This window comes from Ostrea edulis, chromosome 2 (assembly GCF_947568905.1).
Source record: "Ostrea edulis chromosome 2, xbOstEdul1.1, whole genome shotgun sequence".
In the NCBI taxonomy this organism is placed as follows: Eukaryota; Metazoa; Mollusca; class Bivalvia; order Ostreida; family Ostreidae; genus Ostrea; species Ostrea edulis.
This window is the reverse complement of record NC_079165.1, coordinates 65,245,238-65,264,408: the sequence shown is the minus strand read 5'-3', so window position 1 is coordinate 65,264,408 and position 19,171 is coordinate 65,245,238. Positions and strand designations below refer to the sequence as shown.

The following is a 19,171-nucleotide window of genomic DNA, read 5'->3' as shown; positions in this document are numbered from 1 at the left end:
TTCCCTCTAAACCTTTCTGATGACAGTGTCACTTCCCTCTAAACCTTTCTGATGACACATAAACAGTGTCACTTCCCTCTAAACCTTTCTGGTGACACATAAACAGTGTCACTTCCCTCTAAACCTTTCTGATGACACATAAACAGTGTCACTTCCCTCTGAACCTTTCTAATGACACATAAACAGTGTCACTTCCCTCTAAACCTTTCTAATGACAAATAAACAGTGTCACTTCCCTCTAAACCTTTCTAATGACACATAAACAGTGTCACTTCCCTCTAAACCTTTCTAATGACAGTGTCACTTCCCTCTAAACCTTTCGAATGACAGTTTCACTTCCCTCTAAACCTTTCTGATGACACATAAACAGTGTCACTTCCCTTTAAACCTTTCTGATGACATATAAACAATGTCACTTCCCTTTTTCTTTTCAAATTTAAATACACGGATTGACTGTCTTATTGATTTCCATGGCATATTTATAAATCACCGTGGAATTAAATGAAATATTACAACTGTTCTTGTTCTCCTGTAAACTTTAGATGCATCTCTGTCTGGTTGCCACTTCGACCTCAAATTTGATAATGCCACGGGGCTATACTCTACCTCCTTCAAGGTCAAGGCTACCAGGGATTTTATCAAAGACCACAACCATGTTCAAGAAATTGCTTTCAAACCGGTGTTTGACTTCACGCATCCCATGTGGAGCAACTACACTGTGAACCCTATCATGGTAATGTCAGAGCGATGTTCAGTCGGTATACAGTATTGTTTTTTGCTGTTGGTGAATACTAAAACCACAGTACAGACATAAATCTCTTGAATTCAAATCCTTTACACCTGTACTTGTTTCGCGATTTATCAAGTCTTTAGAGTGGGCTTAATTAGGTCTACATTTTGTAAGCTTCTTGAATACAAATTCCATTGACAGATATGTCAGATAACCATCGCCTACGCAATAGACTTTATCCTTTTCAGATCGGGACCACTGATAAAGAGCATGGACACTGCACCTTGTCTGGCGATCCACATTTTCATGGATTTGATTATAAGAAGTAAATATTTTACACATTCGTCTGAGGAAGACCGTTCGTTTTCTGCAAAACTCCATATTGTAATTTTAATTTACTAGACACGAACTACATTTGCTATAGCAAACAAATATGCTTATCATTATATTTTTTTTTTTTTTTTGTTCTCAGAAATTATAACGTTTATGAAGTGGGTGACATGGTACTATACAAATCTAAAAACCAGAAAAGACCATTTGAGGTGAGAGCAATTAGAAGAAGACGTTCAACATATTTTATTGTCCCTGCTTCAACAAAAGCGGGAAATACTGGTATATGTCTATATTTTATCTTATCTTCTCTCTCTTGCTACCTGTCTGGAACAACTTGGTCTCGTGGTGAAATTTCAAGTAATACTAAATTTCGACGGTTTTAGAAATGCGTCTTAACTTGAAAAAGACTCTATAAGTAAAGGATAACCTCCAATTGGTTTTGTTTAGCAGGTTAATGTCATTTATCATAAGAAACGATTTCCAGGTATCTCAAATGCTTATTGAGCTTTAACAATAATCCTGCATACGTGGAGTCTACATGGCTTATGGACGACCCTGTTTTAAGGTCAAAGATGAGAGGTCTAGGTCACTGGATCACATATAGCAAGAACTATTTTCGGAATAGCAAGAACTGTTTGAGCTTTAGCAATGTAGCTTCACACGAAGACTTATCCATGACTTCAGGATAGCCTCTATTGTTTTAGATCAAAAAGTCAAATGTCAAGGTCATTGGGTCACATATGGTATTTAAAAATTGTAAGAAATGATTTCCAAGTGATATCTCAAACACTGAGTTTTAGCAATGAAACTTCATATGAAAAGATTCCAGATAGTAAATTAAACACTATTTGATATTTAATAAAGCACTCGGTACATACGAAAATGACCCGATCTTTCGATCATCTCTTCAAGCTTCGGGGGAAAAAAAAACCGTTTGTGTGTAGGTACTTGAAAGTTTCTTGTGTGGTTACTGTGCAAGCAATCTTTAAATGTAGTTTCTGTCAATTCCATGGAGATCTATAGAAACTGTTTAGCGAACTTGACGCTTATTGAAAAATCGTTGAGAAAACAAGGAAGAGTATGTCTCTTGCATTACACAGCGACAACTTAGATTTTAATGAGCGATCTTTTGCGACAAAGAAAGATCACATGTAGACTGAAAGATACATGACTGTATATTTCATGGTTCTTTGAAAATTGTTTGGGCAACCAAGGAGATTGCTAAACATTTAGGGGTAACAGGAGCCTCGAGTATATTGTAAGAGGTTTAAATTGCTATACCATCAGTTTCTGACAAGCTGTTGAAAAAGAGATATTTCCAGAAGGCTAAAAGATGAACAACCAAGATTTGATGCATATGAGGTCACCAGGCATTTCAACATTTTTAATTACTTGTATATGAAAATGTATCTTGTCCAGAGAAGAACACAAGGGGTGCAAAAAGGAACTCAAGAACCTGGTGGACCCATGGCTGACAAGCAAGAAGGAAATATCTTATTGAACATTAAAAAATCTCTCAATGATCACTCAACAATCTCTCGAGCGGAAATTTATCTACAAATGATTTATCAACAATTATTAGTCCAGTCAAAATAGTGGATATTGGGGGTCAACCTTGAACTAATTCCAACAGAAATTCTGATTACAGAGCATCAACAGGTAGACCCTAGACAATATATATTCCAAAATCCACTGAAATCCACCGAGCACTTTTCGGGTAATTCTAGTTTGAAAATGGGTACCTTAAATGGTATTTTATCGCCATCCATGGATATATACGTTCTCAGGTTTGTCGATTTAAATACATTTTGGAAGACGCGAAACATGAAAGGCAGATAAAATATCGTATAAAGTACTAGAAGTGACATACAGTTATTGATATTTAAACAGGTAGATCATATATATATATATATATATATATATATATGATCTACCTGTTTAAATATCAATAACTAATAATCTATATTCCAAAATTCTCCGAGTACTTTTCAAGTAAATCTTGCATGAATACAGGGGGTTGGTGTAATACTAACTTTGTTTTGAAAGCGAAGTTGACATCAATAAAGATAAAAGAAAAATATTCATTTGAAAGCGTTGTAATTCAACACACAAATCATTATGTTTAAGCATCATCTGACACGTCATCGTTATTATCATAATCCATACAAAGTACATGTATATTTTCACTAATAGATTTCTTGTTTAATTCACAATACAAATATCAATATATTTAGTTATTTCAGAAATAACTTATGGCTTGTTTAAACATTTGTGCAGCATGTATAATGCTAATGAATGATGATCACCATCATCTCACGTGTTCAGTTCATCATTCATGTATACAAAAAATATTCAATTGAATGATAAATTAGTCATCGTCATCATGACAAGGTTCAGCATTCGTACAACTTGTACCACGGCATTCTCCACAACAAATTGAACATTTAATTCCGTGTCGTCTGCAACTGCACCTCTTTGAGTCAGAGTTGCTTTGGCAATTGCAACGAATTATTTTCAGAAGATCGGACGGTGCTGGTGCCAACTTAGTCTTAATCGGTAGAAGATAACCAGTGTCATTCAATTTCCATCCCCATTTTGTCGCGTCCAAGTCGTTTGCTATCCATTGTTGTACTTGATGATACGCTCTATATATATGTTGCTTTGCAGATTCATAAGTAGGTGGGAGACTTTGTACATCAATATGTTTCTCTACCTTTGACATTTTGGTAACAGATATCCAAACCTTCTCCTCGTAATGCCCCATACAATGACGCCAACATCTCCTCTCCAACTTGCTACAATTTAGTGACAGAGGCAAATTTATCTAGGAGAGGTTTACTGGCTGTTGCATAAAAGTATAAATTTGACTTCATCTTCTTGAGTGTGACCTGTTTACTGATTCCATACAGCCTAGATGTTGTATCACATCCTGTCAAAGCGTGCATCACTAAGAGACACTGACATAGGTCTTTTCCAAGAATCTGTCTTGTGTTATATATGTTCCAAATCCGATGGTTTTTCATTTGTTTGTCGGAATAAAAGAATAACTCCTTTTCGATATCAGGCTCTACATGATAAAGTAATAGTATGAGTAAATCAGTATCCTCGCCAACTAAAGCAACGGACTGAGTTCTCACTTTCTGAAGAGCTGTGAAAACCAAAGTACGGTCTGCATCTGCTTCAGATTGTATTACTTCACAACAGGTTTCTCGGAGTCTTGTAGACAGCATTTGAATAAATTTCTTCTTGTTTTCTTTGTTTGACAGAAAATGCTCTCTTTTCGCGGTGATTCATTGAATATAGTCTTCCTAGACTGTAAACCCTTTGATCTTCTCTGATGGGTGAGATCCTTGGTTGATTGTGCGTTGTTGTAGCCATCAAATACAACACAGGCATTTGTAAATTTGTGGGTGACATATTGCACGTAGATCGTCAGTATTTGTTCGAAAGTTGATTTCTGTGGCCAGTTAAACTTGTGTAGCAGAGATCCTCCATCAAGTACGAAACATGTTTCATTGCATCTTTTCCGACCATTGATTGAATAACCTGCCTACCAATCTCAAGACTTTTGTCAACATTGACATTTGATTCAGCTGTTACACCATCGTGTAAACCACGAAGATCCTTGAGGTCTTCTTGGAAAGGTGCACTCTCTTTCAGATAAGCTAAAATTCTGGTCGTATCGATTTCATCTCTATTCATGCGCGAATGAGATGTGTCTTTATGCTGCTCACTAGATGTGTACAATGTCTCTGTAAGGGTCTGCATTGCAAGACTGAATTCGGCACACAGGGGAGAAGATAAGACCCACAGAGTTCGTTGGTACTCTGTTATACCTCGCCCTCTTGTGTGACCACCAGATGTCTTTAGACTTCTCATGAGAACTTGATCAATTGTCAGGTCTGTCCAGATACCAGCCCACAAACGATCTGATCTTCTTATCACATGTTTCCCAGACAAGAAAGATTCATATATCAAGGGATGTGATGATTGAAGCTTCTGCATATCGGAAAGGTAGATGTAAGCGGATTTAAGATACAAATTGTGTCCAGAAGCGGCAAAATATGGCAGCATTCTTTGAACAGTGTCTAAGTGAAGCAGCCAGTCACCTGTTCTTTCCGCTCTGATAAATTTCTGGACAAGATCAATCATTTCAAGATACTGGAACCAAAAATTTGCCGTTCTGCATTCTGATAGTAAATCCTTATAATTGGAGAGTACACTTTCTATTCTATCAAAAACTGCATTAAGTACAGTATCAACGATTGTTATGTTCCCCTTCAGAAGGTCCTCATATATTTCTTGGACTTCTTTGAGGTCCTTGTTTGAATTACAAGTGTCACTGCTTTGTAGATCTTCAGCAATTCCAAAGGCTTTTTTGATCACGATGCTGCTAAGGGCGGATTCCACTAAAAAATGACCACGCAGAGCTCGTGATACCGCTTTACCATTGAACATATGTTTAACTGCGTTAGGAGCATATACTGTTTCAAGGACTTCCTCTTGACCTGAACTTGCCATCAAATGACCAATGGATCCCAGAAAACTCACCTGTAAATGAAACTCACCGAGGCGTAATACGATGTTTCCTAGCACATGATCTTTTGATTCATTTCTGATTATAATAACAGATTTCCAGTACAGTGGCTGGTCAAACGTGACAATTGGAACTCCTGCATATTTTTCGGCTTCACCTGTGACAAACATTAATGTTGAATATATACAGGACATATCTCCAGGTTCCAAATCTATCATTGGAAAAAACACCCTTGATGTTTTTCCGGGATGATCACCTTTGTGCAACATTTGCATAAATCCTGACCACGATGGCGTTGGAGACTTTAGTGGTTTAATTATCCGTGATAAGGCATCCAAGTGATGATACTTGTCGATGTGCCGAAGGCTTTGAAGCTCGTCAAATTTCACTTCGTGCAACTCCAAAGCTTTCCTGTAGATTTTTATGTCGATTGTTCCTAAATTTAATATCGATTCTCTGATGATATATCGCATCTGACGCATGTAAATCATTCACAGAATGTATGCGACCTTTGACTTGATTTCCCCATGAATCATTTCGTTCAATGCATACTTGTAATATTTTGCTGTGAAAGTCCATAGTTCGAACAGGATAAACGTCATTTCCTCGTTTCTGCTTATTAACTTTGGCTGGCTTGCAACAAAATATGCAGTGATTTTTGAAGTCAAAAATGCTTTTGGATCGTAGATTTACTGCATCCACATCGTCTGTCTCATATGTTTGTTTTCTTTTATCTGTAAAATTCCTTCTACATTGTTGATGAACTACATCACCAGGTTTGGAAAGTACTGTTCCTTGACGCTCTTGACTGGCATTATTCAAGCCCAGACTTCCCTTTTCCGTCAAAATTTGTCATTCTGAAAGAGACACAGCTTCACAGCAAATGATGCACAATTCTCCAGTTGATGCCATAGCTGAAAAATATCGTTAAGTATTGAGAAAATAAAATAAAAAACCACGTATTCCTTTAAAATGCTAACATTTTAACATAAACGGCGTTCCATACTTTGAAAAATTGACCAGAACGGCATGGACATAAATACTGTATTGCTTCATCAATTATTACGTATTTGCAATCATAATGCATTAATAAACGTTTTATTTATTTGTTTATCTTAGATATGAGACAACAAAATACATTACAACGTTCTAAGTTGTATTGTAAATGCATTTGGCCTAATGTAAATACGAGAATAAAATCTGCAATTACATTGAATTTTTGAGTGAATATTTGGTGTAATCAAGGCAATTTGTGAAAATTTGATTGATAGTAAGTTTACTTACCTGTTAGAAATGCAATATATAGAGGAACACTCAAAGGAATCGGCATTTTATGCATTATCTCCGTACATTGTTATAATTTCATGTATTGTAAAACTTACGTCATACACTCATGACGTCGGAATGGAAAATCAAGTATGGAATATCACTCAGGACATCGGTTTTGAACAAATATTACGCGAAATAATTATTTTGAATTCTCTGAAACGGCTCGATAGAAATCGGTGGATTTTTGATCAGATATTCCTTTTTACTTATACATCATGTCTGTATTAATAAAAATTCTGTTGCAATTAGGTAAAGTTTAATTTTTAATTTGACTGGACTAAATCTCTACCATGGTCTTCCAATGAACATCTATCGGCCTCTCATTGGACGTTCAGTGATCCCTCATGATCTCTCAGTCATCTCTAAATTTGGAGTGAAAAAATTTGGCGTTTATTGAAAGGTCTCTGAGAGATTCTTGGAAGATCGTTATGTGTTCATTGAGCGTCTCCGTGGTGTTGATTAAGCATTCCTTAGAATATCCCTTCCCTTGGTGTTCGCTCACTGTGTTGAACCGAATCAAACTTCCATGACACCGTAGCGACCGTGGAAATCACGGGAAAACAATTCAGAGATGATGGCGACTACTGGGCGTTCATTAGAATACCGCTGAGAGATGTAGTCATTTTTCCTAGCTCAGAGATTTCTCAACGATCTTCATCAAGACATATGGATGCCAGCGTTTTGATAACAAGATCAACGTCACTATCTTGTATATCATATACATTAAGAAATGGGTTGCGGGAAATATATCAAACACTATTTGAAATTAAGCAAAGTCTCCATAGCAAAAGCATGACCACTTTGACTTTGGAGTCAAATGTTCAATGTCATCAGTTTACATATAAGGTTAGCAAATGGTCTTCTGAATGATATTTCTAATACTTTGTTTTAGCATTGAAACTTTGTATGGCGGGTCTTCGTAATATGTTTACCCTTTAGAAAAAGCATAAATTAATAAATATAACACTAAACGAGGGGTGTAAGTGTATTGAATTTGCTTCTCTAATATGCATGTCTTTGAATAAAAAATCTTACTGTACGAAGCACTTTTCCAGGTTCAAATCCGAACGTGGCCTTGTGGAAGCTACAATCCCTGTGCCTGTGCAGTTGTTGCACGAGAAGGAAACGATATAGTTGAAATAGATATGTGCGAAAAGAGAGCAGGTGTTGTAGAGGCCCCGAAGGTGTCCTATCCATCCGGACATCATCTAGAGGGTACTACGGTTAGCAGGGATAAATCTGGGAAATATTTCTATGTAAGTTGCACACAACACAGAAAAAGTAGTGATATCGCTTATTAAATGCAGCTCATTACATCAATCATTTCATTACTGATCAAAAAGTACAGATTTCAGGAATTGGACTCAATGTTAATCTACATTTCTATACACCCGTCTTTAGACGGGACGTATTATGGTACAGTGATGTCCGTACGTCCGTCCGTCCGTCAGTCCGACCGTCCATCTGTTCGGTGTTTTCTCTTTATAATTTCATTTCCCTTTCACATATCATGCTGAAACTTGCTGTGTAGCTTCTTTGTGGGTCACTCTAGATCATACTGCAATTTTAATCCATTTCGACCTTTTTTCCAGGAGTTTTGCCCCTTTTTTGGAAATAATTATTATATGGAGGGTACATAATTTTCCGCCCTACTCCTCCCACAGTTTTCAAGTGAGAGCCTTCTTATTTTGTGGAGTGTTTGTATGGGTATTGAAGATGTGCATGTGGGATGGATTTTGATTTTCTACAATTTTTGAGAAAATTACAGGTTGTTGAACTTAGTGTATTTGGAAATTAATATCCTATGGAGGGTACATAATTTGTCCGCCCAACTCCTCCCACAGTTTTCAAGTGAGGACCATCTTATTTTGTGGAGTGTTTGTATGGGTATTGAAAATGTGCATCTGGGGAAGGATTTTGATTTTCTTCCATTTTTGAAAAAATTACAGGTTGTTGAACTTGGTCCATTTTGAGGAAATCTCGATTTTTAAGCTAAGACCCTTTGTTCATATGAAAGTTTGTCACAGCCTCATGATGGCTGATACTACCTGAAGCAAAGTTATACAAATTATAGCACAAAAAAAACACCCTATGTAAGCATTTCACAGGCGTATTATGTACCGTTTGCGGTACTCTTGTTTACTATAATTTATAATGTAATTTTTGAAGCTGTACAATATAATGTTGATGTTTATATGGTAAAATTTCATTTATAACAGGAAAGGAAAAGGAATCATTTTGAAATGTTATCTTAAAGTTTAATATTCTTATCTTTCAAACCATATATATTGTCTTTCGTATTTAACATGATTGATGCAAACACATTCAGCGATTTCTGAGTTTTAAATCTCAACTCTTTATTTTACATGAATGTTATTGAGATGTAAATGAATTCAACTACCAACTTAATGTTTTGCTTTAAAAAAGAAGAATGCTATCATGTTGTAATAATTTTAAACCATGACTGATACTGATGCTGTGGAATGTCCTCTTCAATTCCACTTCCTCTCCTTTTCTCTCCTTTCTTTTTCCTTTGCCTTCTTTGTCTCCCTATCTCTCTTCCACCCCACGCCTTCCCATCCCTTTTCTCCCTCTTAATCCACTTTACTTCCCTTTCCCAACCACTTGCTCCTCCTGCCAGTTTACCGTCTATGTCTAGATAATCATACTGTCCCCTCCTCCATGTCTAGATAATCGTGTTGTCCCTTCCTTTATGTCTAGATAATCGTGTTGTCCCCTCCTCCATGTCTAGATGATCATGTGGTCCCCTCCTTTATGTCTAGATGATCATGTGGTCCCCTCCTTTATGTCTAGATGATCATGTTGTCCCCTCCTCCATGTATTGATGATCGTGTTGTCCCCTCCTCCATGTATTGATGATCGTGTTGTCTCCTCCTCCATGTCTAGATAATCATGTTGTCCCCTCCTCCATGTCTAGATGATCATGTGGTCTCCTCCTCCATGTCTAGATAATCGTGTTGTCTTCTCCTCCATGTCTAGATGATCATGTTGTCTCCTCCTCCATGTCTAGATGATCGTGTTGTCCCCTCCTCCATGTCTAGATGATCATGTTGTCCCTTCCTTTATGTCTAGATGATCCAAACTTCCGCCAGAGTTCGTTTGCTCATAAACCAAACTCTTCCAGTTAGGCATTATGGGATAGCGATTTCTTAGGCCGCGTATACTGTGTGACGTCACTGTAAAAGGACGAAAAAAAACATAACGTCAAACGTAAACAGTTCAAAATAAGAACGTAAACATCAAATTCATTACTATACACTATAATTTGAACAGGGTCTCCTTACTTTTTAATGATCTTTTGATCATTTTATGTTTAAAATAAAATTCATACTTTTATATTAATGCTCCTAATGTCAATATTTTCACGTTTTAACTACGAACTACTTCTTTACTGTTATTAGCCTGCGTGATAATCGCGGATTCACAATATACAAATCTGTATATTGCACTGCGTCACATAGGAGAGGTCAATACGTAGGTGACGTAATGAGGCCTCGACGGGGAGTTTGCTAGATGATCATGTTGTCTCCTCCTCCATGTCTAGATGATCGTGTTGTTCCCTCCTCCATGTCTAGATAATCGTGTTGTCCCCTCCTCCATGTCTAGATGATCGTGTTGCCCCCTCCTCCATGTTTAGATAATCATGTCCCATCCTCCATGTCTAGATGATCGTGTTGTCCCCTCCTCCATGTCTAGATGATCATTCTGTCCCCTCCTCCATGTCTAGATGATCGTGTATTTTTTCCACACATTATTGATAGGCTGTTCAACCTCATTCGACACGATAACTATTGGGAACCACGTGGGAGAGACTTTTTGCAATGACGATATTAGATAGCCGATATGTTTGTAGCTATGATAAGATCTTAGAACGAAATTCTGAAAAATCAATCTACTCATATATTTTTTTAAAAATCACCACAGTGTGTGATTTATAACTGCACATATAGTGCGTACCTGTAACTCAATTGACTAGGTTGTCCATCACAAACTTGCTTAAACGATCTACAGAGATCAGAGTGATGATATGATTTGATATATTCGTAGTATAATTGCCCACATAATGGGTCGGAAGAGAATGAAATATGGATTTGAAATAGCAGGGGCATTGTGAAAAAGTGGAGCAATATGAACGTTAGTCTCTACTTAAAAAAATAGATGGGAACACAAGTATGTAAGTGCCCCACCTATTTCTTTGAATAATTTTGAATTCATAGTGCATGATTTTGTTGTTGTGCTTTCAAGGGTGTACATGGGATGCCCTCACATTTTGTACCCGTGAAATATGTGTCCTTACATTTACATTGCACTCAACGTATTGCATACAGAGGACGTGTGCCCCCTTTCATTATCCCATTTTGACTACGTCATTGAATACTACGTTATTGAATTATGCTTTTGTAGATAAATTTTCCCTCAGGAGCCAGACTGAAGGTCTCAACCCTCATATCAAAAGGTCGCCATGGTCACGAGCATCTGCCTGTCATGAACGTTGATGTCCAAGGGCCCCCAGATGATTTTGGCTCCAGTGAGGGTCTGTGTGGGAACTGGAACGGCGATGATGGAGATGACTTTATTGGTGGAGACGGACTCCTGTACAAACCGTCATCAGTATCCAACTTCTCCAAAAGCTGGATGTAAGAATGAAATTCCGTACTTTCAAGCTTAACAACAAGTGATTGACGGTATCTCAGTTGTGAAAATAAACACAGAGATTCTTTTTTAAGGATGAATATTTGATGTTTTAACATACTACAGTATACTGTAGCATCCTCTCTATGACAATTCATTGCGAAATTTCTTGCAAATGTTTCAAGAAAAAAAATCGGATATAGCAAAGAGCTGGTATATAAAAGATTTCTGAACGGATATTTTCGGATGATGACTTTTAATGCTTGCAAATGTTTTCTAAGGATACCTACAGGTTCAAGTATGTTCTATCAACTGCCGAAATATGAACAACATCTTGCTCCCAAATTTGAATACTGTTCCTGTAAGCAAGGAGCCGTTGACTGTACCAAAGTAGGCAAAGGTGCTATTAACCCCAGCAAGGTATGTGATACATTTTTTAAAAATGTTTACCAATGAAGTACAACATGCTAGTACAGTGTATCAGATTTTCATATTCAAGCAGCAGTCACACTTCACCCGATAACGCTAACAGACATCCAACGGATAACAAAATTGTCAATCCGTTCGTCTCCGTCCCTTTGTTTCTGGTCCATTTCTCTTTCGGCCAACGCGTTCCTTGTCCATTAAAGTCTGGTCTATCCAGCGGACAGTTTTGAGCATGGTCAAAACTTGAAACGGATACCACCGGACTAAGGAGACCGCTTGGTGCACGGTATTCATGCATTGTTATGTGTTTTATTCGGAACTTGGGCGTTTCTTTTCCTGTACTTGTCCAATTCGCATCCGTTAATGTACGGTGAGCATGAGTCATGGCCGGACTACTACCAGACATGCAGCGAGTCAACGGAAGGTGTAATGGACACCAACTGCATGTTTACGAACAAGAAACGTATGGAACTGGCGAATAATAAAGTCAAACGGATCTTTCACGGGACCAGTACAAGTCCGTTCATCTAACGTTGAAAAAACGTTATATTCGTTTCTCCTGCGCCCCACATTCGTTTAAACCGATATTATCCCGTTACTCAGATTGCATTGTCCGTTAATAGAGCCTTCGGGAAGACAGGGGTTTTACCTCTGAATCTTGGGGGGTCTGCTCTTCCGCAGCATTGTCAATGACAGAATGGGGAGATGGGGGTCTTGAAGCATTTCCCCATGCCCTGATTTTACCCTCCCTAATATTTCTATATCCTCCTTTAGGAGGCATCATATGAATATGTCAGCGATGGTGATAAGCCTGAAAAGATATATCCATTTTCGATTTACACCCGTTTTGTCAGTTACATGATCGATACAAGTCCGTCCGTCTAAAGTTAAAAGAACGTCCTATCAGTTTCTCTCATGCGTCCCACGTTCGTTTAAACCGGTACTTGTCCGTTATTCAGACGGTAATGTCCGTTAATCGACCGGTACATGTCCAGTAATCGTGCGTTATTATGCGTTTTATACGCTCCATACACCGATGGCAGTCGCCCCGAGCAGCGGTGGTAACAACTTTCATCAACGAATAGCAACGAACAGCACTATACCACAATTATTCTTATCAATGTGACGTCCGTTTATGCTATCCGGTATGGTGTGACTGCAGCAGCAGATTGTTTTCTCGTTTAAGGTACAAGTTAATGCCATTAGTATTATATATTCTCTTTGTATTTAACCCCAATACCCCGAACCCTCTGATATATCAAAAGTTTTTCCTCAATCCCATCGACTTTGCGATAACGAGGTTTGACTGTATTAAGTAATGCATATTAACTTGAATCAGTATTTATTTATTAGCCTAAAGATGGAACAGTGATTAGCGGCAAAAACACACATCCTCGTAGGTCTGCTCGCGCCTATACTGACCACTACCCTGACAGAGATCTCCCCGTGGACCCGAAAATGACAACAAGTACGCATTTCCTCTCCTACTGTTGCAAGTATATATCACGATTTATTGAGAACATTCATTTATTGGAACATTCAGAGTAGAAATTTGAAAATAGATTACGACAGAACACTTGTAATCGAATATAGCACAACAGAATTCATGTTACAATATTCATATTTCCAATGGTTTTGCTTTCATATCTTTACGAATTGAAATGATAGTCATTTCCTCATGAATGTGAATGATGTGCGGATGAGTCTTGATAAATATAGTAAGACTATTTTAACGGCTAGGAGTTCTCGGACAGAAAGGAAAATGTAATGTAAATATAAAAAATAAATTTCATTTTGAAAATACCCCTGACTTAGTAATAAAATCTAGACAAACAAGAAGATCCCTAAGGTTTTTACGAAAAACTTGAAATCCAAGGGAATTTCATTCAAAATGTATAAATAGCTGATATCAAAATCACTCCTTGTCGTGGATTTTACTCCGAATTCTTTTTTTCTTCAATGTAAATACGCAGCTATTAATTAGTATTTTCAAAGGAATTAATTTGACAGTTAAGGGTTTCTGCCATCTGCCTAGACATGATATCTGAAAAGTGATGGTATATTGAAATGTTAGAATCACTTCTTTTTCTGTATAGAGCCCTGAATAAATTATTTCTTACTATATTTAGATACATGAAAGGTGAAGATAACGAACAGTGATCAATCTCATAACTCCTATAAGCAATACAAAAAAGAGAGTTGGGCAAAAACGGAACCCTGGATATACCAGAGGTGGGATCAGGTGCCTAGGAGGAGTAAGCATCCCCTGTCGACCGGTCATACCCGCCGTGAGCCCTGTATCTTGATTAGGTAAACGGAGTTATCCGTAGTCAAAATTAGTGTGGCAAGAACGGCCCAACAATATAGACACTTACAAGCTCATTTTCAGATTTAAAATCACTTCTCTTGAGCTTCATGTATTTTACTCTAAATTGAGTATTTCTATGTAGTAAATACATGTACATGTACCCACCTATTTTTGAAAGTTGTACACTGGAAAGTTTATTTGTAATATACTGCCTTCAAACTCGAAATATCCGCAAAATTATATTTCATTTAAATCACACTTGGGTTCATATTAGGCATGTAAAGAATCAATTTTGCTAAAAGAAACTAAAACCGTTAGTGACGTGCGATATGTCCTTTAAGTAGATGACAAAATCAAGCATGAAGTTTGGAATTTCAAAGCATATATTTTGAAAAATGAAAATGACTTCTCGTCGTTCAAATAAAACTAAAAGATCCAGTAATTTTTTTTGTAAGTGGTTGGATGCTTGTATATGTAGCTAGATTTTCTCACTTTACGTAGCTGGTTACTAATAGCTGGCTACTAGTATTATGCGATATGTTAACAATATGATAAATTAAATGCAGGAAGATTTCGAAGAAATGCCGCGGCCTCTTTCCCAACCCCAAGTGGAATAACGGAGCAGCAGGCGCGGACCTCTTGTACACATAGTCTCATGAAATCATCCCTCTACAGCCGCTGTCACCGTACAACCATTCTCACCGACATGCTGGACGGCTGTGTGGAGGACATTAAGGTAGGCTATACGCAGTATATATCAATTCAAACAATTCAATTTCAAACGTAATCCTTCTGTCCAAATATAAAAATTGTCGTTTCTACCAATAAATTTAGAAGTAATTAACATGGTTATACGTCAACAAACGGAATCATTTGAAGCTGTGAGTTTTCGGGTCGCATGGGGCTTTGATGAATGTTAAATATTTACCTATGATTATACATGTATAATAACCACACTTCGAAAAAAAATTCTGAATTCATTTTAGTTTTCTGACAGCAAAGAGGCGTTTGAGCTGGCTCATATGGACGCTTTTGATAGCATTTGTTACAACGAACTTGCTAAGGATCCTATCAACATTCAATACACCAACGGTGACCCAGTAGTGAGCTCCTCAATTTTATCCTGCCCCAACCAGTGTTCACATAACGGGAATTGCACTGGTGGCACGTGTCACTGTAACCATGGTTTCGTATCATCCGACTGTTCTGTCAAAGTAGGAGCCGTGCCAACCATTTACAGAATAAGGGGGTTAGAGCATGTCATTTCTAGAGTTTTCAGAGTATTCAATTTTTTTTTTTAAACGCAAAGAATTGAAATTCCATAAGAAATAATGTGACATAAAATCGTACTTTTTCATACTTGACGGTCAGTTAATTACAAAGAGAGTTAAAATATCATTGTAGTGACGGCCTGTGTGATATTAGACGACGACCATGTCGACAAGCCAGCGTAATAGTAGATAATGTCATTGAATCAACTCATTTGGTCTGTAAAGTCACTCCTGTCGATGTAAGTAAGAAATTTGACAATAGTATACTTTTTTATAAGTATCGATGTCCTTTAAAACTTGACAGGAAAAGTCCAGTTTTACAACTTGATAAACTTTACAAAGGGAAAGGTCTAAAATGAACACCTACGAATTACACAGAATAATTACGGGAAATACAATACGTGTAGACTAAATCAACTTTTTTAATATACTCCTAGCTGTCAGACGGATTCCCAGTCGTGTCTGGACCAGCGGTCACATCTCGGGGAGAATTCCTCAGCTTCTTAGAAGTCCAGTGTCCCATTCCTGAGAGTCATGTGATGAAAGGTAACGGTGTAAACATTAACGTGTACAATATGGAGGTTTTGTATTGCACTGAAGTTTCAGAGCGTTCAGACTCTTAACTTTGGATTGCTTATTTAAAGGGCTTAGTGCCGCGGGATTCAAAGTCTCCGTCACCTCAGATGGGCAGCACTACAGTCAAGAGTCCCTGTTTATTGTGGCGGACGGTTACTGTATGAAATGTACAGCTGCGGGTGTCTGCACACAGAATGTAAGTTTCTATTCTACACTGTAGATGATATAACGCTAGCTTTAAACAGTAGCAAACTGTAATGTTCCCTAGGTATATTCGATAAAGCTGGCATCCTCGAATATACTCGCCAACCAAAAGTGTTAGAACTATATATAGCACAGGTAACTATATATCACCTGATATGTGCGATAAAGTAAGCCTGTGGGAAAGGTAAGTTGTAATTCCTATAGGATTTTCAGAACTACAGGATACGCGAAAAATAAATTCTTAGAAAATGCTGAAAATCTCACTGTCTTTTAAAAAGGCGTGATTATCCTATTTGTTACGTAAGAGCTACCTATTAATAAAAGTGCTTGTGAAGCCTATACGTGATATCTTATACTCTATGAGTAAACTTTGGTTTTCTTGAAAAGCCAAGAGCAAAATCAACTTGGTTTTACCAAAACCTTTCGGAATTTTGTTGTACCATTTCCCATTTTAATTATATGTGGGGTTATATTTCCCTATTAGGTCATTGTTAAACATAATGGGTGGAGAATCTCCTAGTTCATCTTCGTTAGCCTAGTGTCCAATTCGATTACTCTCATCTCCCCCTTGGCAGCTTTAGCCATATTTTTCAGAACTTCCATGAAAGACTCTGATTGGTTTGCGACAATTGTTTTTCTCCCAATCGAATGCAGTGACACAACTACAGAATCTAAACGATAATGGCTGCGTCCATTAAAACCGAAACGTGCAGAATATGATCTTGTATTCCAGATGATAAGGCGAAATCCGCCAAGAAAGCAAACCGGACACTTGGCTAGCAAAGATGATATACCTCTACCATTCTATAATAGATGATACATTGAATTACTAGCCTTTAACTTGTAAATAAACATATACTTCCCTAGAATAAAAATCATCTCTGTAGAATGTTCAGTGTTGAACAGTAGATAATCAATGTGACGTCAAGACACTCAATGTAGCAGTAGTATATGTACATGATGCAGTTGAACTTTGTCATTTTTAAGCATGGTACCTACTTTTTGTAACCAACTCCTCCCACAGTTTGCCAATGATTTTAGCTTGATATTGGAGAAAACAGATTTTATGTTCACCTCGAAGACACGTGCCGGTGAATATAACATTCTAATTTTTTTTCCTCGTTTGTTGGATTTCAGTCAGTCGTAGAGCTCAAAATGATTCATTCGATCATAAGATAACTGTATGTTGTATCCTCAGTTTTCAATATTTGTTTACGGGAATTATTTTGACAGTTTACCAATAGTGAAATACGCATGTCTCCAGTCAAACGCTTTTCTGTGTCGGAGGTGCGTTTAGTGGTCATTTAAAGACCTGGGTTGGAATACACCTACAGCGTTTGTAGGAAATATAGAAACGATATTCTTTATTAGAAATAAAAAAAAAATTGCTAAAAGGAAACATTTGCTGTTATTACACTACATGTAGTTATCACACTAACAAATCACGTGATCTCTGATTATCGATTTCCTTACTTGGTTTAACCTTGATCAGTATGAGAAACATTTTGTGTATACGGACACACCCACCCTGCTTATGATTAAATTCCAAAGTTTTCAAGAGGGAAAGAATTTATGTGTATCTTGATCATGTCACCGTCGATGATGCTTATTGATTTTCATCATCTTTAGGTACTATAAAATGCGGTATAATACTGAAGAAAAATGCATGGGTCACCTACATATATGTTTGTACAAGTCAGAGATTGTTGCCAGTAAACGTGTTTACAATTGATTAAATCGCAGCCACGCCAATAACTTAAAATTCCTTTTTTTTTCAACAGCCTGACAGTTGTTTTATTGATGGAGTATGTTACCGTCGTGGAGATCAAAGTAGCACAGAACAAGTGTGTGACCCATCGCTGTCAAGGAATGACTGGAGCGTTGTCAAAACTGTAAAAGGTATTCTCTCTCTCCGACAAAAACTGTTAAGTGGGGGGGGGGTCGTACTATGTCTAGGATATAATATATACATTGTACGTATGTATCTGTTAGGACCGTCCCCGCGATTTTACAATGTAATACCTTGGATCTAAACCTTTCACATTCTGTGGGTCACCTTTATGGGGACGTAACTGTTAGGACAGAATTTTAGTCACAACGCAAATCAAATGGTTAAGGAATGTCCCCTCTTCGTCAGTTCTCTCTCTCTCTCTCTCTCTCTCTCTCTCTCTCTCTCTCTCTCTCACACACACACACACACACACACACACACACACACACACACACACACAAATGTATAATATATAATCTATTGTTTTAGAAATAGATCATTACACGGCTACCTTCTCTGGATGTCGATGCCCATACAACATAAATGTGTATGACTGCGCATGCTGCCAAAATGGTGGATGTCAGTGTGGGGAAATTCAACCTAATCAGTGCACTGACTGTAACAACAAGGCACTCTGCGGCACGAATCCGGGACTTTTCCCGCCACCAACGTATTAATCAAAGTCGAAGAGTTTTTCTTGAGAGTACTTCAAATAAAACTAATAATTCTACATATCTTTTATCATTTTTTTAACATTGAGGGGGTCAGACACACTAAATCTAACTGGAAATGCCTTTGGGTAATAAATTCATGTCTGACGTGTAACTCGAATAATAATGAAATTATACAGCCAAACGAAAGATAGGGTATCCATGCTGGTTTTGAAAAAAAAAGGATTTATGCAAATTCAGATTTTACAAAGTCGAAAAAAAAAACGTTTTCAATATGATTCAAACCCATTCTAACAATCAATTATTCTCTCTCATTACCTGTCTGTGGTTAATGATTAAGAAAAAAGATCATAAATACATGT

The 19,171-nt window shown here is 37.4% G+C and overlaps 1 protein-coding gene across 1 annotated transcript in view; it reads left to right on the top strand.

Moving 5' to 3' along the window:
• Positions 1-18,868, top strand: part of LOC130052322 (von Willebrand factor D and EGF domain-containing protein-like) — a 27,386-nt gene extending 8,518 nt beyond the window's left edge. The window contains exons 7-20 of the mRNA XM_056156819.1: positions 543-733; positions 979-1,055; positions 1,203-1,272; positions 7,985-8,185; positions 11,355-11,587; positions 11,864-12,002; positions 13,362-13,476; positions 14,883-15,052; positions 15,303-15,565; positions 15,721-15,826; positions 16,025-16,133; positions 16,232-16,359; positions 18,149-18,266; positions 18,628-18,868. Of these exons, the coding sequence (XP_056012794.1) occupies positions 543-733; positions 979-1,055; positions 1,203-1,272; positions 7,985-8,185; positions 11,355-11,587; positions 11,864-12,002; positions 13,362-13,476; positions 14,883-15,052; positions 15,303-15,565; positions 15,721-15,826; positions 16,025-16,133; positions 16,232-16,359; positions 18,149-18,266; positions 18,628-18,815 (2,108 nt within the window). The 3' untranslated portion in view covers positions 18,816-18,868. The remainder of the gene's footprint in view (positions 1-542; positions 734-978; positions 1,056-1,202; positions 1,273-7,984; positions 8,186-11,354; positions 11,588-11,863; positions 12,003-13,361; positions 13,477-14,882; positions 15,053-15,302; positions 15,566-15,720; positions 15,827-16,024; positions 16,134-16,231; positions 16,360-18,148; positions 18,267-18,627) is intronic.
• Positions 18,869-19,171: the final 303 nt, after the last annotated feature.